Below are 26,042 nucleotides of genomic sequence, written 5' to 3' on the forward strand. Positions count from 1 at the left end.
CAGGGCTGACATGTTCCATAATAATATACGCTTTAAGAAATATCAACAACTTCTGAGGGATGATTTAAGAAATGTTAACAATATTTGAGAACATCTGAGGACCTGCAAGATCTGTTTGAGAGAAACATGACTGTGCCGAGGAGAAGAAAGGAGCTGGCATCAACTCCCCCCGCACCCCGTGTCAAAAGTTTCGAAAACAGAAGATATAGGGGAATTATTTACTCCGATAAAGACTTTATCTTCGCAATTTACATAGCAAGCCAAAAGGTTGTATTTATTCCAAAATTCCATCACCACCTTACAAGGAGCTGTAGATTTAATTAATACATCATGGCAAAAAATGGAGACGAAAACTAATGAGCTAGAAGACCGAGTGGCAGGAAATGAAACTACAACACAAATTTGTTTTAAAAATGCCTCTGACAGCATTTCTCAACTGGAGGCCTTCACGAGGAGATCCAATGTACGTATTATTGGGATTAAAAATCTGACTAATGATGTAAAATTGCCTATTTTCGTGGATAAACATGAGATAAAGCATGAGATAAAGCATGAGATACTCCCTATCCCATCTAATTATTTACTTGATATTCAGCAGGCATTTCATGTGCCAAATGCTAAAGGGACTGACTACACGATCATAGTTCAATTTGCAAAAGTCTCCACAAAGTATTATACCCTGTGTTTGGCAAGAGAGGGTGGAAGCCTTTCCTGGAAACAAGATAAAGTTATGTTATTTCCAGACTACATCAAAGAGGTGGCGAATAAAAGAAGGCAATTTATCAAAGCAAAAAATATGGGAAAACAAATGAACTTACAATATTACTTAAAAAATCCTGCTACACTTCGTATTGTGTCTGAAGGTCAGATGAAGAAGTTTCTAAATCATGAAATGGCGGAGGCATGGCTGAATGTAAAAATGTGTGAGATTTCTGTCACAACCCCATGAACTAGAATCTTTAAACAAGCTTCGTTAACTGTTTGTGTTTAGTCTACATGATCCAGGCTAGCTCAGAAGATAAATGATTATACATATATTCATTTATTCACTTTCATCTTTCGTTTTAAGATTGATGATATGATATTGAAATTTAAGGTTGTTTATTAAATTGTAAGATTGTTAAGGTTATAGATATAGTCTTTAAAATAGAAAATAGAATGGCATCGGAGACGGGGGGTACTGGAGTTTAAACTCAATTCTTTAAAGGGGAGGGAAAGGGAGAGGGGGAGGGAAGGGGAAAGAATCTTCTTTTTTCTTCACTTCCTTTCCTCCTCCCTTTTCCTTTTTTTTTCTTTTTCCTTCTCTTTTTGTTATTGTGGTGTCCTCATCAGAATAATGTATTGTTGGGAAATTGTAGTATTGATCAGGTTGTTGGTAATTTTGGTATTGTTTATTTCATTTATAAAGATAAAATAAATAAAAATATATTCCAAAAAAATTTAAATGAATTAATTCATATATTTTAAGATAAATCCTTCAGCTGGACTATGTTTCACAGTAGCTCTTGACTGATACGCCAAAGGGATGGCCAATGGCAATTCATAAAGTGCATCTCCTAACAGTTAACTGAAGATCCTTGCACCTTTCACCCCACTGGTGGCAACTAGATGGGTTGGTAGCGGAGGAAAAAGAAAGCACAAGAGACATAGAACTATTTTATGACAAATGGGGATGAACTATAATAGAACCGAAGGCATCCTTGTATTGAACACAGTCCTTGATTATGTTGAAAATATAAAATAAGCCTGAGTTAATACTTAGGTATACAAATGATTGTTGATGGCAGAATATAAAAATCTTACTTGGGTATACAAGTAAGGTATACTTACTTAAGTAAGGTATTAAGTATTACTTAGATATACTTGATAATCCTGGCTACTTTCACACATCACAAAAGTAGGCCAGAAATACTGTGCCTAGGCAAAACAGTAGTGTGAGGTCTGCACCTACTCTTTAATAGCTACTCAGTTGCTCTTGAGTAATCAGTCAACATTTTACAGATCTCACAGCAGCCAAGCCTCAGACTTGTGCTTTATCTTTATGAAAGGGCAAGTACCCTCAAGTATGGAAAAAATCTATCCCAAATAGGTCCTGGGTAGTCCACAAGTACTACATCGTGCTGTTTTTGTAGTATAAGGAATTAGCTCACAGCTTGTACTGTATAAACTCCAGCGTTTGAATTTCTGAGGTTCTGTCACAGTTTATTCCTTCTTTGTGAATTAGTATAAAGCCTATCATTTTACATAAAAAGGCACCTTGATAAAATATATTCAGCAAAAAATCAGAACATCCACTTTACTTTGAACAAAATTTACCAACTTTCTAAATCTATTACAAAAAACCCTAACTACATAGTGATATTTTAATTATTCTATGACATGTTTACATGCACTGAGGCTTAGTTGCTGGAAAGTTCAGTTCAACCGGAAACTAGGATGGCAACTTAAACATGAAGTGGTGGGAAATCAACAACCTGAATTGTAAAATAAAATATGAGGTAGTATCCAACGTTAGTCCTACACTGGATACTACCCATTAACTCCTCATTCAGAATCCTCTAAAGAAAGGGGAATTATACATTTCAAGGTTCCTGACTACAGTAATTTTAAAGATTAAAAACAAAACCAGATAGCCAACAGTTTTCATACACAAATCTACTTGACAAATATCTGGATGAGTATTCAAAGATGTACTAGTCTCAGGCTTACATACAACCTTTCCTGTCTTCACCACATAAAAATAGATATGAGCCCGTACAATGTCAAGTTTATCTCTACCCAGGATATCCCTGAACCTGATATTTATACCACTCTTTTAATCCATGTTCAGGGTGATCTGGGATAGAGATGAACTCAATAAAGTGCCAGCTCTTACTTTCTCATTGAGGAAAGGAAGGGGGAGGCTAGGGTGGGGCCATGTGTGAGCCTGAGACTGACACCTCTAATACTGGGTGGCCCCTCCAGGAAATTCCTGACTTGTGTGGCGGATAACTTCCTCCTACAGAAAGTAGAGGAAGGAACTAGAGGATCGGCTATCCTTGACTTGATCCTAACCAACAGAGATGACTTAGTGGATAAAGTAGCAGTTACAGGAACTCTGAGGGAAAGCGACCATGTTGCACTTGAGTTCTTGGTTCTAAGGGAAGCAAAAGCCGAGTGTAGTCAAACGTGTACCCTGGATTTTAGGAAAGCTGATTTTCATAAACTCAGAACAATGATCAGTAAGGTCCCATGGCAAGCGACGCGAACGAGAAAAGGAGTCCAGGATGGGTGGGAGCTTTAAAAAAAGGAAATTCTCAAGGCACAATCACAAACAATTCCAACAAGAAGAAAAGGTGGAAGACAACAGAAGAAGCCAATGTGGCTTCACAAAAAGCTTAGGGATGACCTGAAAACAAAAAAGGACACATATAGGAAGTGGAAAAAAGGCCAAGTAACAAAGGAAGAGTACAGGCAGGTAGCACAGAATTGCAGGGATGGCGTCCGGAAGGCTAAAGCTAAGAATGAGCTGAGGTTAGCGAGGGATGCTAAAAACAACAAAAAGGCTTTCTTCAGCTACGTGCATAGTAAAAGGTAGAGGAAAGAAATGGTCGTTTAGCTATTAAATAAGGATGTCAAAACGATAACAGAGGTGCTCAATTCCTACTTTGGCTCAGTCTTCTCCCAAAAGACGGTCTATGACCCCCCTAGCAAAGGCAAAGTGCAGGCTGAAGGGGCAGGATTGCAGCTTGAGATCGATAGGCATATAGTCAAGGAACACCTAATTACTTTGAATGAGTTCAAATCTCCAGGGCCAGATGAACTGCACCCTAGAGTAATAAAGGAACTGGCAGAAGAACTCTCAGAACCGCTGTCTATTCTCTTTGAGAAATCATGGAGGACGGGGGAAGTGCCAGATGACTGGAGGAGGGCTAATGTTGTCCCTATCTTCAAAAAGGGTAAAAGGGAGAACCTGGGAACTACAGACCAGTCAGTGTGACATCGATCCCTGGGAAAATTCTGGAGCAGATGATAAAGCAATCCATCTGGAAACACCTTGAAAACAATGCCGTGATTACTTGAAGCCAACATGGATTTGTCAAAAATAAGTCCTGCCAGACAAATCTGATCTCATTTTTTGATCAAGTCACCTCCCTTGTAGACCTTGGGAATGCTGTAGACATCATATACCTCGACTTCAGCAAAGCTTTCGACGAAGTGCCCCATGATATCTTGATGAGCAAACTAGCTCAAAGTGGGCTAGATGAAACAACGATCCGGTGGATCCACAGTTGGCTACAGAATCGGACTCAAAGAGTGGTTATCAATGGGACCTTCTCAAACTGGGGAGAGGTAACAAGTGGGGTACCGCAGGGCTCAGTCCTGGGCCCAGTGCTCTTCAACATTTTTATGAATGACTTGGAGGAGGAGGTGCAGGGAATGCTGATCAAATTTGCAGATGACACAAAATTGGGCGGGATAGCTAATACTTTGGAAGACAGAAACAACATTCAAAGTGATCTGGATAGACTGGAGCGCTGGGCAGCAAACAACAGAATGACATTTAATAGGGAGAAATGCCAAGTTCTGCACCTAGGAAAAAGAAACCAAATGCACAGTTACAAGATGGGGGATACGTGGCTCAACAACACTACAAGTGAGAAAGATCTTGGAATTGTTGTCAATCACAAGCTGAATATGAGCCAACAATGTGATGTGGCTGCAAAAAAGGCAAATGCTATTTGGGGCTGCATTAATAGGAGCATAGCTTCCAAATCCCGGGAAGTACTAGTTCCCCTCTACTCAGCACTGGTTAGGCCTCATCTGGAGTACTGTGTCCCGTTCTGGGCACCACACTTTAAGAAGGATGCAGACAAACCGGAGAGGGTTCAAAGGAGGGCAACAAAGATGATCAGAGAACTGGAAACAAAGCCCTATGAAGAAAGACTGAAAGAACTGGGCATGTTTAGCGTTGGGAAGAGAAGACTGAGGGGAGATATGATAGCACTCTTCAAGTACTTGAAAGGTTGTCACAGAGAAGAAGGCCAGGATCTCTTCTTGATCATCCCAGAGTGCAGGACATGGAATAATGGGCTCAAGTGACAGGAAGCCAGATTCCAGCTGAACATCAGGAAAAACTTCCTGACTGTTAGAGCAATACGACAATGGAACCAATTACCTAGGGAGGTGGTGGGCTCTCCCACACTGGAGGCGTTGAAGACGAGGCTGGACAGCCATCTGTCAGGGATGCCCTGACTTGGATTCCTGCATTGAGCAGGGGGTTGGACTCGATGGCCTTGTAGGCCCCTTCCAACCCTACTATTCTATGACTTCTATGACTGTATGGGTACAGTAATGTTCACCCGAACAGGGTCAAATGTCAATAATAGAGCTGTTGCCTTAAGGAGATGGACTGTAAATAAAGCAACACAGTATGCGTCATATAAAGAAAAACAACATCAGCATAAGGTGTGGCTGTTACAGTGAACAGTACCCATACTGATTTTGTGGATCAGCACATAATGTTAAGGCAAAAGCTCCTACCCAGAAGCTTCCCTGCAGCTGAGTTACACTAGCCCAAAGATGCTAGGAATGGGATGCATAACATAAGTAGCAGTTTAAGTGCAAAAACAAGTTTCAAAAAGTAAAGGTAAAACAATTCAATTGGAAACACACAAAGAGCATATTTTACTTTAAAGTGACCTTTTAGTACAAATAGGAATCCTACTGAAAAAAGAAATTACATGAACTTTTCAGTAAATAAAATGGAGAACTGCTATATAAAATTACATGTTACTCAACTTGGTCAAAGCTACACATGGCTGCGTTGCTTTCAGATCTTTTATTCATTTAACTCTAATTTATTTTCTTCTTAGATGAAAACAGTATTCAAGGCTGCATTTTGGACAAGTCCCCAAGCTATCATATCATCATATATTCTAATTCCAATTCAATTCTGCAAGTGCTGTCGCCTATGCAGCCGAAGCGGCACCACCTACGCACAAGAGGGAGATATCAACCAACTCGGCGAAACCCCAACATTTGCAGAAATACCAAAAAAAATTTTTAAAAAACACTAGGGCGGCAAACCTCAAGAATCGCCCAATGAAGATTGAGCATGCTCAATGGGCATGAAATGCTGACCGACTGTTGGGGGGAAAACTGGGAGGGAGGAGGAATGGAATAGAGTACTGTGGAGTACCCTGAACAGAGCACTCTACACTGCAACATTTTGCTGGAATTTCGAGGTCTATCTTATTTTACATTTTATTTTGAACTAATACATACAAATATTAGAATGTACTTATTCTCCAGGAAAATAAGTAGCAAAGTGTAATTGTTGTCTGCCATATTTGCACTAAACTAACAATTTTGGGCATATTTTTAGTTGAAATCCTAATTTGATCCTATGCCTGGTATGTGAATAGACTTTTGCCTGGTCACCTGAGCCAAGTCGGAATTCATTCTACGCACCTGGATAGAAAGCTTTTTTTAAAAAAAACTATTTTTTTCTTAAACTACAAATACCTTACATGCAGGCAGTTGTGCTATATTTTGTGGGCAAGTAATTTTTGCAGATATTTACACTGCTGGCACACTAACATCAAATGTAAATGGGGCACCCTACATGACAAGCAGATTTGAATATGATGGAGTGTGTATGGAATACTTAATGGGTCAGCATTTCACCCATGAACCACATTGTATCTTCTTGGATGTCACAACATCCCCTCTCAACACTTGAGTTTCCTGGCAATTCTTGGTGCTGGTTTTTCATACTATCAATACTCTAGATGCATGAAATCATGGGGTAGGATTCAATGGTGCCTTACCGCTGGCAGTGAGCACCACTGGCTCCCAGTGCATGCGCAGCCCCTACCCCCAAAGATACAGCACTTCTGAGGGCAAGCCCCCAAACAACCAGACACACAAGTTTCTGGAAGGGCAGGTCATGCCTTCCAGAAACTTGTGTTCCCAGTTGTTTGGGGGCTTACCTCCGGAAGCGCTATATCATTGCTGGCTGGCAGTGGGGGCCGCGCACACACTGGGAACCATCAATGCTCACCACCAGCAGTACAGCACCACTGGACCCTACCCATGGGATCCACCATTTTTTGCTGGCTTTGCTAGCCAAGCCAGCAATTGGCAAATCCAACCTCCCCACCACACCCATCAAGAACTCCTCCCCCCCAATCAAGGCAGAAAGGACAGGCAAAGAGTGTGCACTGTTGGGCACCCCTGCCTAAAGGCACCCCATGCACCTCCAGGTAGCAGGGACCAATACTCCCCTCAACCCTCTCCATCAGCAGTGGGTGTGTGATGTTGAACGCCACTGCCTGAAGATGCCCAAAACATCTTCAGGAACCAGTGACCAAAACATCACCTGACCTCTCCCAATGGAGAGGCTAACAAGGAGCTTACAGTGTTGGGTGCCACTGCTTGACAGCGTCCCAAGCACCTTCAGACAGCAGTGACCAATACGTCACTCCTACCATACGTGTCTTTCCTGCTACAAAAACAGAAAAGGCCAGCGGGAAGGGGACAGGGAGGGCAAGTTGGCCAGTTTGGCCCTGCATGGGCAAGGCTCTTTGGGTGCCTCGGCTGTGCAACCGCCAAACAATCCCCAGCCTTCTTCCCACCTTTGGAGCTAGGGAGATGACAATCCCTGTCCACCTCTGCAGCTTCAAATTAGGAAGAGAGCTGACCATTCAGCGTGCTCACCAAAGGGCAATGCCAAACTCACCATGGTTATCCAAATTGTTGAAGCCTGTACCTTAAACACAAAATGTGCTAAGAAATCTTGAAATTCAAAAAGTCATCCATTTGGGGTGCTTTACTTGCCTTATAGTTTGATGAAAAAAGAAGTAATACAGCTATAAAGACTAAACAAAATACAACCCGCCCAAATATTAAGAATTCCAGCAAGAAGCTGCAAGGCCATATAAACATACCTGTTATAACTGGCACACACAGCCTCAGTAAGATATTATATAATGGTGATGATCAGACATATTCATCAATGAAAAACTGGAAACAAACGTCTAAGCTCAGTGTGCAGACTGACAAAAATGAGTGATGTAATAATTTATATGAGCGAGCTTTCCGCACATGGCTATTTTAAAGTACTTCTACACAAAGCAAATCTTGTATTTAAGAAATCCTTTAATTTCTGAGTAACTGCTGAACTTTGCATTTTCAGAAATGGGAGATCCAGTATTTCCCCCTTCTTGCTCCCAGCAACCCTAGGAGCAGCTCCAGGAACAGCAGCTGAAGAGCCTAATTTCAGTGTCTGCAGGCCCCTCCTCCCCCACTTCATCTTGGGACTCTGAACATGTAGACAGGGAGACCAGGTTCAGATGATCAACGGTGGAAAAAAACCAATAGTGGCTTCTTTTCCTCACTCCACATGTGTACCCGCAATTTCCCTAATTACCCTTGCCATGGCGTAGGTTGCTGTGTCCTCTGAATCCAGTGAGGTGCACAGCAGGGGAGGCTTCCAAATCACCCCGTAACCCCTGCAACAAGCCACTGTAACTTCTTTTCCCCACTTATCATGTAAACCCAGCCTATATCTTCATCACTGAGACAGATTTTTTTTCTCCTCTAGACCTCCCTTCCCAAACATGCTTTCTGTAACATCTTACCTAATGAAGAAATCTTTTGACTGGCCTAATAAAACCATTACATTAATATGAATTTTTTTATGGTCACACACACACACACACACACACACACACACTCCTAAATAGAATAATAATTATGAATACCTTTCACCAATTATTCCCAGTTACCATTAAAAAAACGAACAGATGAGATTTGCATGATGTTTTATTGAAAACAATGTCAAAATGAAAAGAAACCAAAAAACCTGAGAGCTAGAAATGGCTAGTCTACCATTTTAGTCCTGGGCAATGCCTATTATTTACAAGAATTTATCATTAAATATAAACTTACCTTTCCACAGGCTCTGCAGTGGTGCCGCCTTTTAGTGAATGTAAATCTGGCCTCACATTTCATGCAGTTTGGTGCTTGACAATCTGGGACCCAAACTGGAGCCACTTCACCCAAAGTAGTAAATGGCTTTCTGGTAGGAACTCCAAACTGGCCAGCTCTAAGATCATTGTCTGGACTATCCAAGGCTGCTGCGAGGCACGAGCTACTAGACACCCCAGACTCATACTCATCTGAATGCTCCACACCAGTATCTGTCACTGAGGCATTCAGTGATGTTTCATCAGAAAATACATTTGCAGCTACGTTTTCACCTGTTTTTCCTTTTCCAGACATATCATTTTTATTTTTACTGATACCTCCACAGTTTGGGGGAACCAGGTCATTTTGTAAATGGTCCGATAATGGCTTTGGAATTTGTAATTTAAGATTTGTAGGCTGCTTGGGCCGGGCACCACCAAAAGGAACACTGAGAGGTTGCAGGTTAGCTGCTGGTTTTGGTGATGCTTGACTTGGTTCAGATGGTTCCTGACTGCAGAGATTATGTAAATATTTTTTTTTCATTGGGTCACCAGTGCAGTTCAAAATGAGTCCACTCCTGTCTGTGGCTTCATTTCCTCTTTGATCATAAACATTACTATAACATTCTGATTTGCTCTCCTCTATCTCCTTTTCCTCGGTCACAGAGTCTTCCTTGGAGGGTAAAGTCTTTGGAATATGAGCAAGAATTGGGTTCTGTATTCCATAGGAATCACAACAATTGGGCAGGCCACTTGATGCTGATGTACCCATGACATCAGTGGGACTGGAATCTTCAAGCTCATTTACAGATGTCCCCTTTAAGTCAAGACCTGCTTCTGTCATGCCATCACTGCTCTCCCCATTATTATTACGTGCTTCCTCATGCTTTGCTGTACTTAACAGTGCTTCATTCTCCCCATGTGTTCGCCTATTACTCATCTCATTTTGTTTAGTCGGTTCCCCATTTGTCATCTCCTGACATTCTGATAAACAAACTTCCATATTGAGCAATTCAGTTGTGCTGAGAACGTTTTCATATTTGCCAGCTTCATTTTCAACAGCACTAACATCCTGAGAGGCCAAATGTCCACCAGAATGCTCATAGTGATTGCCACTTCCAAATGCATTCAGCTGACAAGTTGCAGTGAGCTCAGGTATCCCTGACTGAAACTGGTGGGCTGTTCGCTCTGCTACAGAAACCTCTGTGGAGGAATCACCACTGCATGAACTAGGTGAACAGTTTGTAGTTCCTAGTTCTACTCTCTGAGCAATAGCATCGATATCAAAACCTTCACCTGATGCGCATCTTTCCTGCGATTTAATGCTAGGGTCAAGTGGTCTCTGCAAGGAAACTACATTAATCCCTGCTGCTGCAGTTTGTGAGAACTGAGAGTCTTTATTTATATTATCATTCTCCTTGAACAGAGAAGAGGAATATCCACTGGATAGGCAATCAGAAGCAAAAACAATACAACGGTTAACAGAATCTTCTTCTGCATGCAGCCTCTTTGCTTGTACAGCTTCTTTTTCAGTATCAGTATCTTTCTCAGTGGACCCATTTACAGTAACATCAAGGTGATCAGTTTGCTGGGTTTCATTATCCAGTGTAAAGCTGACAGCATCCATTATCGGGGGACTGCAGCGATTTTTGCAGTCCAACATATCACTTTGCAAAGCTTTTTTGTCACAGTTATGCATGACTGCTACAACTAGAACATTTTTTTCCTCTGGTAAACAATCTATACTGCCACATTTTCTTTCTTCTTCATCCACAGCATTACACTGAGCATTTCGATTACTATTTCTCTTAACTAGCTGATCATCTGTTGTTGCCTGATCATCAATCCACATGTTTGGGCTTTCTTGGCTCATATTAAGATTCTTTCCATTAGAACAACAATCCCCTCCTCCTACTGATGCAGTGACTGAATGAGACAAGGAGAAGGACTTTAATTTCTGTGGACACTCATTTGGAATTGTGGATTCATTCACATTGGCCAAAGCTGGGTTAAAAGACAGCCGATGAGAAGGAGGAACTAGGATCTGATTCCACTTTGCATCCAGCAATGTAGGTGCAATAGCCTCATCTGAAAAATAAGTGATCTAAATCAGTATGCAATAAATTTAGCACAACTATGTAACTTGTGTTTTGTATAAGTTCTACTTTTTCTATATCAAAGCTACTTTTGAAAGAGAAATACATAAATGTATGACAATAGTAATAATGACAGCGACCGAAAATTATTTATCAGAAAGAGTGGTTACAATTAGATGATGTCTTGCACTACAAACATTCATTCTTGATTTCATTGCCATGGTACCTTCCAAAGGAATTCCAAGAATTACAGATTTGTGAAGAGGCTGTATAATTATAATTATCATCCTATTTTGAGTGAAGCCATTATAGATAAACTAGTTTAAAATCCAGGTCAAACTAGACCATGGTTTGCTTGGAAATTATTGTGGGGGGGGGAATATTGTGGGGGGGGAGGTGTTTTTAACTGCAGCTGCAGGAGACCCAGTCTCAACCAGGACCACAGTGTGGGTTGGTTTGAACAACCCATCCCCCACTCCATAATGTTGTCATGATGAAAACAGCCCCACAAAGTTGCTATTTGCCCTATATCAGAAAGACATAAAAAAGGGTGCCCCTCTGCTGACATCATTTCCCCCAACCCATTTTGCCTTTCTCTGTGCAGACAGAGGCACAGAGCTCCGTGCCTCTCTGGACAGAGACAGACTTGGATGCTGGCTGGAGGAGTGGCTCCTCCAGGTGCCAGTTGAGTCAGCTGCCTCCTTTGGGCAGTGTGTGAAAGATCATTCAGCCAGCACCTGGAGGAGCTGCTCCTCCAGGAGCCAGCTGAGTCAGGTGCCTTCTTCATAAGCTGTCCCAACTGGTGGAACAAGTGGCATGTGGATGGTTGCTTGGCCAGAAGCTGGGGGAGCTGTTCCTTCAGGCTCCAGCTGAGTCAAGCACCTTCTTCGGATGGCGAGTGACATACAAAGGGACATAGGTGCTTAGAGATGTAAAATTTCCAGACATTTTGAGGTCATGGGGAAAAGGGGGGGTTCAGAAAAACCAGAAACATGGGGGGAAAGGAAAAATAAGCAATACTTATTTTTTAGCACTCTTTACAGATCTAAAGTTTGTTGCTTTAAGACAGCCTTACCCAATCTAATGCCCTGCAGATATTTTGGACTTCATCTCTCATCAGCCTCAGACAGCATGGCCAATGGTCAGGAATGCAGGGCACTGTAGTCCAAAACATCCAAGGGCACCAGCAAGCAGCCTTTCTGTTCCTAAAGTTGTTTTATGTATGATTTAATTTGCTCATAAAGTTATAATTATATTTTAAAACTTTAAAGTTTAAAGTTTAAAAAAACTTTAAATAGTACATTTGTAATTACTGTCTGAATAGATTAGAACTACATTAAATGACTGCTTACACCATCAGAAACACAGGATTCTATAGAACAAAACCCAAGCTGACAAAAATGCTCATTTACTGTCAAGAATGCACAATGGTGACTCTACTCACATGTTGGGAAACTGAGCATAAATGTCTATCAGTAAAATATACTTTAGATCAATAATTTTTAATAAGGAATGAAAGAACTAACTATGCTGGTAATCTTACAGAGAGGATTAGAAATATTTTTCCCCCTGGCTTCATTATTTCCAGACGTTTTACATCTCTAGCCTTTCTATAAAAGTGTTCTTATTACATAGTTTTTAGAAATCATTTTGGGGAGAGTAAAGGCTGGGTAACAATATATGCATACTTTGTCTTAAATTCTAAAAGAAAATATTTCATAATCCAAAACTGTTCAATTTTTCAGAAAAAAACAAAAACAGTCCTCAGAAAAAAAAACAGGGGGGGGGGGAATTCTGAATTTTTCCGGGGGTTTTTTCTGGGCCTTCACATCTCTATAGGTTAATACAGATAACAGCAGGGATTCTGTTCCCCAGAGAGAGAAGTGCTTAGGAAGGAAAGCTCCACAGGGTAGAGGTTCCCCATCTCTGCTCTAAGGATTGAACAGAAATAATTATTCATAATGCAATTCTTTTTGACATAAGCAATTTTTAAATCTTGATTTATAGGTTTAGATGCAAATCACAGGACCTAAAAAAAAATCAGCTTAAATCATGACAGGTAACAGCCAATGTATTAGATAGCTTACACAGTCCACTGCAAAGTATTTAATTATGATAAATTCAGTAATTGCTATGAATGCAAATTTGATAGATAGGCAAATCGTTTGCCTATCTGGTGAAACAGCATTCATGGTTATTAATGAATTTATCTAACCTGCTTTAATGAAATGTGAAAGGAATAGCTTATAATCTCAGGAAATTGGAAACTGCCAATCTATAAACATTATTTATGATTACTAAACTCAAAGAGCAAAAATTAGCAAATATTCACATAATTCAAACAAATGTCTTTTATTACAATAATTCATCATCTAATATTTAAACAGGCAGCCTACTTAAATGATTTCCTCCTTGCTTTCATTTTCGTAAATTTAACAATTAAGGGAGCAATCCTATGGCTGCTAGACAGCAGCTAGATGGCCATTGGATTGGTCGGTTCCTAGAGAACCGCCTCCCCACCTCCTCCCTCACTGCCTCGTAGGTGGCACGGATTGTCCCCGGGCTCCATGGTTGTAAGAGCAGCACGGAGCTGGGCAAAAGGGGGCGTTCCCGGTGGTGGGGAGGGGCAGGGAGTGTGGAAGAGCTGGTACGACCCTTCTTATGCATCATCCAGCCTCCCCACCCCATGCTTCAAAGTCCAGTGGCTAGACAGCTGAAATCAGCAAATGCAAGGCGGCTGGAGCGTGGAGGAGAGGAACCCCTCCATGCTTCTCTTGCCATGCATTGGATATGTGGTCGCCTCTGAGTTCGGAGGTGGCCACCTCTCCACATAGGATTGCTCCCTAAGTTGCCAAAACAGATTTGCCTAGCAAGCTCACTTTCTGCTGAGAACATATAGAATGGTTAAGGCTGCAATCCTATATGTACTTACTTAGGAGTCAGTCCCACTGAACTCAACAAGGCTTACTTCAAAGTTGATGTGTATAGGATTGCACTATAAGCCTTTCTTGCCCTTTCTGCCTACCTTAGGCGATCCTTTACCAGATTCAGTTTACTGAAGATATGCTTACCTGATGCAACCAATATGAAGAAGTAATTGAGCATTCTAAGGGTAATGCATATTTGCAGGAATAGATTTACCAGGCCTTTGGCATACATTTGGTTTAAGACAATCAGTGTGAAGTTTTCGCCATAGTTGTCATAGTCCTGACTGAGCCTTGTGAAGCAAATTCAAACATGGACAGGCTGCAGAATAGCAAAGCTTCTTGCAGTGGGTGTTGGGGCCCTCTTCCTCATCCTTTAGCACCAGTCCTGATATCCCCTGCCCCAAGATGCTGGTATTCATTGCAGTAGGAAAGCTGCCGCTGGCACTAATGGCAGTTTCTTTCCCAGGGCAAACAGTAGCTTGGGGATGGGGGGCAGTGTCATCAGGACTGCAGTCTGCAGGGGAAGGGTCAGCCCCCATTCCAACACTCTGCAGTCCCAATCCTGATCCCCCCACACCTATTTATTCCTTAAAAGACATATGAAATGCAGACACGCGTTTCTTGTGTAATCTAGATTGGTCTTCAGTCTACCATCTCTATAACAGTGCCAAAATATCAAGGTTCTGGCAAAGCCCACCCAAGGGCTATTTTGTTGTTGTTTACAAACACAAAATAAAACCAGTCAAAGCAATTTTCTAAGTGTATTGTTCTGTTTGCAAATTTGCAGTTCTATATCAAGCTGAGAGAAAAACATAGCATTTTAAGAATTATTCAGTTCTGGTTCTGACTGGGGAGAAAGCAAAGACCTTCTTCTGGGAGACGAAGTCTGTCATTACAGCAGTCAAAGGAAGGAACTATGGCCTCCCCTCCACTCCTGAAGAGCAGCCGGATAAAAGGGCTGGGTTCATCTCATTGAGTTGCATGTTCCTGCTGCTGAGTTCTCCATGTCTGGAGAAAGGTAGTGAAACTCTATGTTGAGAGGATACTATGAGAGAAAGAATTGGAGATCTCTTCTGTCCTCACTGTTTCTCTTCTTGGCACACAGAACTCAATGACAATAGCAGCAAGCAATTCTAAAGAGAGAGTTTTCATTCGCAAACACAGCGCTCACACGGTGCTTTGCTCATAAGGTGCTGCTCTCTCGCTCGCTCTCCCCCCAACATTTCTTCCCCTAGCAACTGCCTTTCAGGCTGCTGCTGTGCCTTCTCCTTTTCCTCATATAGCCAACAGGCATTCTAACTGCTTTTTGCATGAACATCCTTTAGCACCATAAGCGGAGGAAAACCAGTCATGAAACAATTGGCCTACAAGTTATAACCACAGACCAACAACACTTTAGTAAGTCAAAGGAAAACTACTCTGTGGACAAGCCCTAAGAAAGCAATTCCCATCCATCAGTCAAACTAGCAAATAAATTTTACCCCTAAAGAGGGTAGCCAAATTGCATTAATTCCCAATAGCACTTTAGTAGCTGCAGTTTCATTAAACCCCAGAAGCTGCATTCTTTCATATAGCAGCTATTTATTCATGTAAGAAATGTGCTGCCACAATGCGGCAGCTTAGTTTGCTTTAAAAGGGATTAGCCTAATTTGTGGAGGATATCTCCTTCAATAGTAATGATAACTATATGGAACCTCCAGGTTCAGAGATAGTATACCACTCAATGCTAGTTGTTGGGAAGCAAAAGCAGAAGTGAGCTACTGCCTTCATATCCTATTTATAAGCTTCCCAGAGGCATCTGGTTGGACAATGTGGGAAACAGGATACTGAACTTGACTAATTTTTTGCCTGAGCCAGCAGCACTCTTCTTATAGTTCCAATGTTCCAATTTTAATGCAAAAAAAAATGTCCTAGTTCCACAAATGGTAACATGGAAAGAAGTTATATCTACTTGCAAAGTTATAAATCCTATCCATGATAAGATCTGTATTACAGGAGTGACTCACAAGAGCATTTTGATGTATTTTATTTATAGAAATATTTTTAGGCCACTTTTATGGCTTAGCCCTCCAAGCTTTCATAAGATAATTTAAAATACACGTAAAAATCAAACAGCTTCTGAAACATTCACAGCTACCAGGAGCTTAAAAGCATAACTAGAAAAAAAAGTTAGCATAAAACAGCTTTAAACAGATCAGCATTTAAAAAAACCATATAACCATGTCAACCCTTAAAGAAAAAACAATCCGGAATAGATTTTTTTTAAGGCCTGCTTAAACAATTGCACAGCACAATTCAGTAGGAACTGAAGTATAATATGGGGAGCAACTCTTGATTCCGCTATATCCAAGACAATTAATAGAGACTACATCAGTCACAGGCATAAGTAACAAGCCACTTGACAATTTAAGTTTACAAAACACATTTAATTTTAACATTTTATTGGTGCCATAGAAATATCTAGAATAGAACTAGTGATTTGTGCCTTATAGTATAGCTGACGGCAAGAATGAATATGTATCCAGTTTAGGATGCAATCCTATCCAGATGGGCAGCCATCTCTGAACTCGGAGGCGACCGCCTATCCAAAGCAGGGCAGGAGAAGCATGGAAGGGATCGTTCCCTCCATAATTCTCCTGCCCTGCGTTTTCGGATAGGCAGCCAATTGCGGCTGTCTAGCCTCAGGAGGGCAGAGCGAGGGAGGACACTGCTGTACGACACACTGGATGTGTTGTACAGGCATTTCTGCCCTCCCTGCCCTGGAACGTCCCCAGACACGCCCCTTTTTGGCCGGTCCACACTCCTCTTGCAAGTGCAGAGGATGGGGCTGTTCCGCGCTGCCTCCGAGGCAGCGCAGAAGTTGGGGGAGATCGGTTCCCGGATTCTATGGCCATCTAGCTGCTGACTAGTGGCCACAGGATTGCTCCTTTAATTTAATTTATTCATTTATTGCATTTCTATAAAGCCCAATAACCAAAGCTCTTTAGGTAGTTCACACAATTACATAAAATACAACACGATAAAATAGAATATAAAAGTTTAAAGTTGAATAATTAAGATCTACTTTTTCTTCACCCCCTCCTCACTCTACAGTGTAGAGTCCATACATATAAGCAGTATACTTAGTGACTAAACATGCTGTCTCCCTCATATAATTAGTTAAAGGTCCAAGTTCATACGACACTTAAAAACACATATTCCTATATTAAATTTTAAAACCCAGTTATTTGATATTATTCAGGCTCTCTTTTATTCTGCAACTAATACTAAGGCCAGTATGGGCTGGGCAGAAGCATATTTCCTAACCCTCCTCCCCATGATAGCCCCTCCAGCCCACCGAAAATGCTACAGCGGGTTGATGACTCTGCTGAATGGGATAGGCTGGTGGGGAAGGGGTTGAATGGAAAGTGGAATTCCCCCAAATCAGTCAGAGGCCCTTTCCATGAACCCTCAACCCCTCACAACACAGCTGCTCTTATTCAGCAAGATCCCCTTATTCTTTGTGTAACATGTTTTTTAATTTACTTACTTACATTTGTATAGCACTCCACATCTAAAACAGATTCCAGAGCGGTGAACATAAGAGGTAAAATAGTAAAAATATAAAAAAAATTAAAGCATTATATTAAAATAGTTCTTTTAACAACAGAATGCCAATAAAAACCAGAGCTGGTCAATTAAGGAATGCTTAAAAAAGAGCTGTTTTAGGAGGCACTGAAAGCAGCAATGTTAGCACCTGCCTGACCTCCAGGGGCAGGGAGTTCCAAAGAAAGGGGGCTACCACAATGAAGGCTCTTCTCTGGGTGGACTCCAATTGGGCCATAGGTCCATGTAGAACCACCAGGAGCATGCTCCCTGATGACCTCAGCGACCGGACAGGTTGCTAACAGAGAAAGCACTCTCTCAGGTATCCTGATCCAAGTTGTTTAGCGCTTTCTACACTAATACCAAAACCTTAAAGCTGGCCCAGTAGCAAATACTGCAGTTCTTCTGCCATGACCCTCTCCAGTACCTTCCCTAAGAAAGGGGTATTTGCAACTGGGTGGTAGTTGTCTAATACCATTGGGTCCAGAGTGGGCTTCTTCAGGAGTGGTCGCACTACTGCCTCCTTAAGGACAGCAGGCAGAGTAGCATCCAGTAGAGTAGCATTCACTACACCCTGGACCCACCTGGTCATACCCCCCTCCACTAATTTTTATTAGCCAGGAGGCGCTAGGCTCAAGACGGCATGTGGTCAGTCACATTTTCAAGGGGCTGTCATGGGAAAGAGGGGGCGGAGAAGTCCACTTCCTTCAGCCCCATTGCACATGCCTAAATCTAGATCCAACTCAAGGATAGCTCAATATTAGCTGGCTGTAAACTAGACTGTAAGTTGCCAACTCTAGTTACTAGAGTGCTTCTATAAACTAGCTGCAGCCTGTAGAGCACCTCTGGATTTGTACTAACCAGGGTTAATGCCAGTCAGACATAACACTGAACCTGGGTAAAATGGGGAAAGGAGTTGGGAGTATGTGCATCTGGTACCTCTTATTTACAGCCAAATAATATTATCTCTGTGCAGCCCTGATTGTAGAACATTTTCACCTGGAAATTATGTATTTATACAACTGTCACAATGCTTGATATCCAATTAATACAGGGAGATAATTCATGTGATCACTGAAATTTTAAGTATTATTTTAACTGTTTCTACCAAGTCACAAACATTGTACGTTTCCCAGTGTCCTTTTCTATTTTTTTTTCTGGGAAGTACATTGATGGCAACTACAATGGAATAGGAATTACAAATACAGCTAGAGTCACAAATCCAGAGATCATCTCCAGTCCTAACAAAAGTAACTCACCTTCATTTTGTTCAAACTCATCTAAAACCTTATCAAGGTTATAAGCCTCTGCTTGGAAATAGTTCTCCATTTGTCAGGAAATGCCACCCAGATCCTTCTCTGAACCTGTCAAGCAGACAGCCAGTTACAAACTTCTAGGAATATCCCAGTGTCCCAGCACAATATTTAGAGACCAACCTTAATATTTAAGTCAGTTTGTCATTATTTTCTATAAAAATTTAGAGCATTTTCAGTATTTCAAAACTGTCAGGTGATGAAACCATTTTAATTCTGATTCCCTATTTCCTAATTCCCCATTAATACCAGTCATTCAGATATAAAATACATTGGAAAGCCTTCAAGATTAATGAATAACTGCTTAAATTTGATTTAACTACTGGTTACTAGTTTTGTTTTTGTTTATTGTTCAAAAACAAAATTAATTTGGGGGGAGATTTATACCATACGGTTTCTTTTAAAAACAGCAAATTAAATATTATTTGGCCAAAGTAGTTAATATTTGGAAATAAAGTTCATAAGCTGACTGGCAACGTAATAGAAAGTGTACCTATCTATGCTTTTAAATTCCACTCAAAAACAAAGATCCCATTGAAAATAAGGCTAAATAAACAAATTTAGTGAAGATTCACAATGGTAATATTTCCAGGGGAAATTGGCATGCCAGCTAATGTTACTGGCATTGTGCTAGAGCGGTTTACACCAGCACAACATACTTTATGTTAGCAGTTGAGCCCCATTGGATACTTACCATTAATATCTGTTGGGAAGACATATTTATATAAATACAAATGTGTGTGTGTTGCGGGGGGGGGGGGGGGGCGGAATCCACAACTACAGAGTCGGACATAAGAATAAATAGGTTAATGAAGTAGTCACTGGGGGTGCATTACATCAGCACACAAATAGAGCTAATTTTAACATTTCAAGTGAAATTCACTTTTATTGTTTTCACATAAAAAACCTTTATAGATCAGGACAATTTTATCAGCCAATAAGTTTGACCAACAACACCATCCACAGTTTACCATCCATGCATCCAATCTGAACAAGGATGCATTGAAAAATGTTAAACTACTGCTGCCTAGTATGTATGTTCTCCTGGAAGACTTCCCAATGACCAAATACCTTTTAGGAGGCCTAATCAAATATCTTTATTCCAGACGTTTTTCAACAGCTATGGCAAGGTAATAATTGGGAATGTTATATGACAGTTTAGCAGTTTTCACTTTATATGTGTGTGTGTGTGTGTGTGTATATATATATATATATCTCCATATCTACACACACACACACACATTTTCATAGCATGTTTAACTTAAGATAAAAGCTAGGTTGAAAAATTTTTGTCCAAGGCTTACCACAGGGAGCGTGCTTCATTATAAACTAAGACTATGGGCTTCCAACCATTTCATTCTAATAAATTATTTCATGTACATTCTTAAGGTGACCCCTATTAATTAAAAATGGTATTTTATCATATAATACCTTATATTATTGAATCTACAATATGTACAACATTTAAACTAGTTTAATGCATGGCAGGAAACAATATTATCCATGCCCAAGTTTTGCCAATGTCATGATCTTGATAGGCTGAAACAGCAACAAGCGTACACATTAATGAGTTAAAATTATATGTATGTGAACTTATAGTTTAGAAGCTTTTAAAGATTTTAGGTAACATGGCAAAAGTAGAATTTAAAAATCATACAGGAGGCCTCACAGCGAATTTTCAAAACCAAAGGCTCAAAGATGATAATTCACAGCCTTTAAAACAAAATATTCCTTATTGCAAACCTTAATGGAAGACTTAATGGGTGAAAAATAGAATGTATGTGGTCAATTTAAAAAACAAAAATAAACTTTGTTATGTTTTCATCTCGCTTCAGATGCCAACCATTTTCATTGATTAACAAAATGATTACAGAATACACTTCATCTTAACCGTGTAATTTGTGTGATCCAATACTCCTCAGGGCTTTTTCCAACACCCAGCAATGACAGATCAAGCAAGTTTAAGGTCCTTTCCAGTAGTAAGACTAGCTTTTCCAATCTGCTTCTGGGTGGGAGGAGGAGGCAAACTCTGCTAGAGATTCAGCAGTTCTTTAAGATAGCTTTGAACAGCAGCTATGATTTTATCCCCACTAAGCACAGTTTAAGAACAAAAAGGTTTCAAGCTTATTAAAACTGCAATCCTAAACACTTACCTTGAAGTAAGCTCCACTGTACTCAATAAGGCTTATTTTTAAGTAGACTTGCATAGGATTGCACTGTAAGTAACATCCCAAGGATGCAAACTTTAAGGTTATGATAAAACACAACTGAAATTACTGCCTCTCAGTTCAATCTTCAAGATGTATATAGTGTCATTTACTATCCTCTTACCTTTTTATCCTACACATGCATTAAGAAACAACTGAGCCAATGCCTATCCATGATATATACTGCACAATCAGCTAGTTGAGTTGAATCCATATGTTCTGCTTGATCCTAAAAATGAAACAAACACCACACATTAGGTTTCCTAACACTACCATAAGATTTATAGTTTTAGTCAATTGTAGCTAAGGTAAGATAACATTTTTTTTCTCTTAAAGCTATTAAAAATGACTTGATAACACACACTTCTCTAAACTGGTTTAAGTGGCCAGCAAAGCAAGCTCAAAGAAAAATATAGTTGAAGACTTCCAACATACACACAGGCACGTCACCACAGCAGTTACATAGAATATCATCATGTATTCTCTCAGTATACCCATGTAACATCTAGAAGGCACTCATTTGATCATATAGATCACTGTAAATGGATACAGAGGAAATGAAGTAAGATCAGCTCAAGCCAGTTTATAATCAGCATCCTGAATTGTATCCAGTCCCTACAGGGTTATAGGTCTTAAACCCTACATGAGCTAGTGTATCCTTGTGTAAGATACTGCCAGCAACACAAAAGCAATTCCAGAGTAGCCCAGCTCTGAGACTACAAAGGTATCACAACACATTACCACAAGATACAAACCTGAAAAGAGATGCAATTCTCTCACTAATTACTGGTGATACCTGCTCCTAGCTACAGTAGAACATTTTATTCATTAATCTCGTGTCTCAATAAAAATTAGGGCACATGATAGGAATTAGTCTATACAGGCTCACATTTCCATTAGGAAATATGACTCCTTGTATTATGATAACCCTAGTACTCTGTGAAAGGATTAACTTTTCTTTGGTTGGCTTGAGACTAATACAAATATATGGAAGAAAGAGTCAAATATGGAGGATACTAGCAAGTAGGTTTTGTTATAAGTACATAGAAAATGACAAAATATGAGGGTTGGAAATTGACCTCTTGAATCCATCCTTGCTCCTAGATTGTTTTCAGGTGTTTAGCCATCCAAAAAAGCACTCACCAAAGACACATAGTCAGTACTCCTCCCTGCTATGGTGAATGTACCTTTCCCTCCTCTAACATGAACTTCAGGACAGGCCTGATCGCACAATCACAGAGTGGCTTATTTCCCCCACCACGCATGCTGGTCACATGCAATAGGGATATGTATAATTACCCTCACCAGTGTGGCTTTCCATGTCGTGAGAACCCAGCGAGGATGTCTTTTACCTGTGGTTAACAAGCCACCCCAGAACCTTACAACAGTGCATGGGTTCTGTGTGACTTGTTAACCATGGCAACAAGCCACCCTTGCCATTAGCATGACAAGGCAAGCTGCACTGGCAAAGGTAATTATGCAAATCTCCCTGGCATGTGCAGTGGTGGGAAATAAGTGACAGCGGCTTATTTCCCCCTCTGTGATTGTGTGAACCTGCTCTACATGTGACATTAGTCATGTGTTTAAAGAAGCATGCTCAACATGGCCACTTTTAGTTTGGAGAAAAAGCAGTTGCAGGGCCCTGAACCAAAACATGCTCCTGACCCAGATCAGGAGCCAACACCAATTTTCTGCTGAAAATCACTCTGAATATTTCCCCTGTAGATGCTCCTTCCAGTAAACAGCACTCTTGGGGTCACAAAGCAACCAGGAGGGAGCAATTTTCAGAAGAAAACTAGTGACAGATCCTGATCCAGTTCAGGACCACATTTCAGATGAGGGCCCTGCAGGTGCTTTTTCTCCAAAACAGGAGTGGCCAGGTTAAATATGCTTGTTTAAATATGTTTAGCTTGTCCCTCAGGTAGGATTAAACATTTGGGCGATTAGCACAAATGCTCAAGTATGGAGATACTGGAAGCTAAGCAAGTCGCTCTGAAAGAGGGTGGTGGTGGAACTAATGAACTTATTTTCACTAACTGGAGCTAACAGGGATTCCGGACTAAATATAAAGGGGAGGGACAGACCAAGCTACCCAAGCCGTATTTCTATTTATTTTCATCGCAAGTCACAGCAAATACTTCCAATTCTAATTAAACCCCATATGGAGATAAGATAGAGTGAAGAACCACATAGGACTGGATGTTATATTTCTCTCCCTTTCTGTAACATAGTTCCTAGCACAAACTAGCAGTTTAGAAGAACAAAGCACGTATTTTGAAATGGTAACTGCTGTTTTTAAGATCAAGCTTGTCATTAGAAATGACAAGGTCGCATTATAGCTGGCAGATGCTCAGTCTGTTTTACAGCCTGATCCTATGCATGCAAACTCTGAAGTAAGTCCCACTAAGTTCATGCAATTTACCCCCATAACCTAAGGACCATAGGATTGCAGTCTTTGTATTGTAAAACAGTACAAAGATAGGAAATGTTATGACTGAAATACAGCGTATTTCTCCCCCGCCCTTCCTTTTTAACACAGACTTTTACTCAAATGTTCTAAATAAAACGTTGAGCCCTAAACAAAGGATCTTGAAGCTAAAAATCTGGTTTCATCATGCATCCTGAATAAGGAACAAACCCCAGAGTACAGCTTTTCCAAACCATGTGGTGAATAGTTTCAGTGCTCAAACTTGAAAACTACAACTGAGAAGTAGACTCTAACCTATGAAACCTCATGCCACAAAAATGTCATTTGTCTTTAAAGAACCACAGGACTCCTTCCTCATGAAAGCCTTTTCTTTCTTTCTCTCTCTCTTTCTTTCTTTCTTTCTTTCCTTTTGCAATAAAACTTCTTGAATACAGAATTAAACTAAGTATCTTACTAGTGAAAGTCCATACTTTCCCCATATTTTGAGTTTTGTACCAGAAAACATAAGTGCTATACACTATTGGAGCTTTTAATTAAAAATATACTTATGTGCAGGGAGAGAAAAGATCAGTAAAAAGTCATGAAAAGAGTACATACGTTTAGAGGTTCTTTAAAAAACATGTCATGGATTTATCAACATAGATAAACTGAATTAATGCATAGCTCCATTCAGTATGACTAAACTGATATCTATTTTGAAAATGAATATAACATTGTAGTATAATGGTAGAATTATAATTCACAGCTGGCCAGCAGAAAAAATAGTTACAAGACCACCCAGAATTTATTGACACCAGCACCACTGCAAACTTCATAGGCCAGAAGACAAAACACAAACAATGACAGATAGCCCATCATCGTTATCACAGAAGGCCAGGTAACCCACCATCATAATTACAGACAGCATATAACAAGGCAGGATGGATTTGTAAGGAATGCTCAGAAAAAAATATAGAACAATGTTATCTTCTATTGGAGACGTTCTTATGGCCCTGTGACTGCACTGTGGTTAATCTGTAATATTCTCACTACGAAAATACTATCATGCCAGTTATATAAGGAACTGTTCTACAGAATGCCAAAGTCATTCTTGAAGCCCTACATAACATACATGCATACATAAATATAAACATTTCAGTGACCTAATATGCCACAATCAAGCCTCAGAATTTCAGCAATCCATAAACCACAGCAATACACGAAGCTACAGAAAATTTCTTCAAGCTATTTATTATTCTTTACAGAACTGTGTCACAATAATTCCAGCAATTAACAGCTGAACTGCAGAATACAAAATTATAATTTTTCAAACTTCAGAGCAAACGTTTGCGGCATTCACAGAGCTATGTGGGAAGCACAGACTCTCAAATCAGATTTGGAATCTCAGCTTTCAATTTTTAGCACATTTCTAGCCCTTTCAAGGAGTAGAAACTTCAGCCTTGTGATGGCTTATTAATGAACTATGAAAAATGTGCTCAGCAATTTCTGTGTTTGTCTGTCAGATATTCAAATATACCAATCCTCCAAAGCTGGCAAACAAAAAGGAAGAAAACTTAAATGTTTACGAGTTTCTAATACCATTAATTTCGCACCTTTCCATAAATGTCTTTTGCCTATATATACAGCAGCTAGGTTCCATTTCAATATTACACTTCGAAATGAGAGAACCCAACAAGATAGGCAACTGCACAAATAGTATATGACATGCAATGAATATCTTTACAGTCTCAGCATAGGAAGCTATCAATAGAAGATAATATTTCTGTACAGGATTTTCCACGATAAACTCCACGAATAACTATCTTTACTCATATGCAACTTTATGTAGTTTTAAAGCAGCGTGCATCAGACTTAAGTTCCAGGGCTGCTTGAACAAACTATCATTTATTTTAATATTTTATGGATCAGTGTTTATTAGGTATTTCAGTTCCTACTTAAGACAACATAATCTGCTTCATATCCTCAACATTAAAAGCAAAAAGGATAAAATCCACTTAGCACACAATACCACTACTATTAATCTTCCCAAAAATAGGATGCTAGTTTCTTTGAAAACTGAGAACTTGCATAATAATTTCTAATGCAACACAGGTAGGTACATGGAAAGTACAGTCTGCATCACTGTCAAGTTTTTCCTGTTTCAAATTAAAATTGTGTTTGAGCATAGGTATATATGTATTAGGTTGCAACATTTATTCAATCCATTAAAATATTTTGATTTAAACATTGGGGGGATCTTTTTAGTTTAAAGAACTATTTTAACACACATACTTACAAAAACTGTGGGTGACAGGTGCCAACTCAGAAAAGGCATTCTCCCTTCTCTCACAGATGTCTCTTAAGACTTTCAGCAGAATGCCTCTGCTGAAACCTGCACCTCTACCTGCATCACCTAAAATCAAAGAAAGCATTTTTGTTCTTCAGAATAACTATCTTTACTCATATGCAACTTTATGTAGTTTTAATCAATTTACAAAAGAGACTGCTGATGTCTTAACTGTGCACTCTTGCACTCTTTCTTCTTAAGAGAAGCTT

At 40.1% G+C, this 26,042-nt stretch overlaps 1 protein-coding gene across 5 annotated transcripts in view; it reads right to left on the reverse strand.

Moving 5' to 3' along the window:
* The window catches only part of ZFYVE9 (zinc finger FYVE-type containing 9), a 63,280-nt gene that overhangs the window by 24,942 nt on the left and 12,296 nt on the right, over nucleotides 1–26,042 (reverse strand). For 3 of the 5 annotated variants that reach the window (XM_084852529.1, XM_084852531.1, XM_084852533.1), the window contains 3 exons: nucleotides 21,204–21,308; nucleotides 18,819–18,923; nucleotides 8,935–11,039 (listed from right to left, as the gene is read on the reverse strand). In XM_084852529.1, the coding sequence (XP_084708655.1) occupies nucleotides 8,935–11,039; nucleotides 18,819–18,888 (2,175 nt within the window). In that variant the 5' untranslated portion in view covers nucleotides 18,889–18,923; nucleotides 21,204–21,308. Of the gene's footprint in view, nucleotides 1–8,934; nucleotides 11,040–17,503; nucleotides 17,528–18,818; nucleotides 18,924–21,203; nucleotides 21,309–25,782; nucleotides 25,900–26,042 lie in introns of all 5 variants that reach the window. The other 2 variants (XM_084852528.1, XM_084852530.1) reach the window with 2 other exon arrangements.

Source organism: Heloderma suspectum, chromosome 4 (genome assembly GCF_057233095.1).
Source record: "Heloderma suspectum isolate Gila_16-S chromosome 4, 16-S_ref, whole genome shotgun sequence".
NCBI lineage: Eukaryota > Metazoa > Chordata > Lepidosauria > Squamata > Helodermatidae > Heloderma > Heloderma suspectum.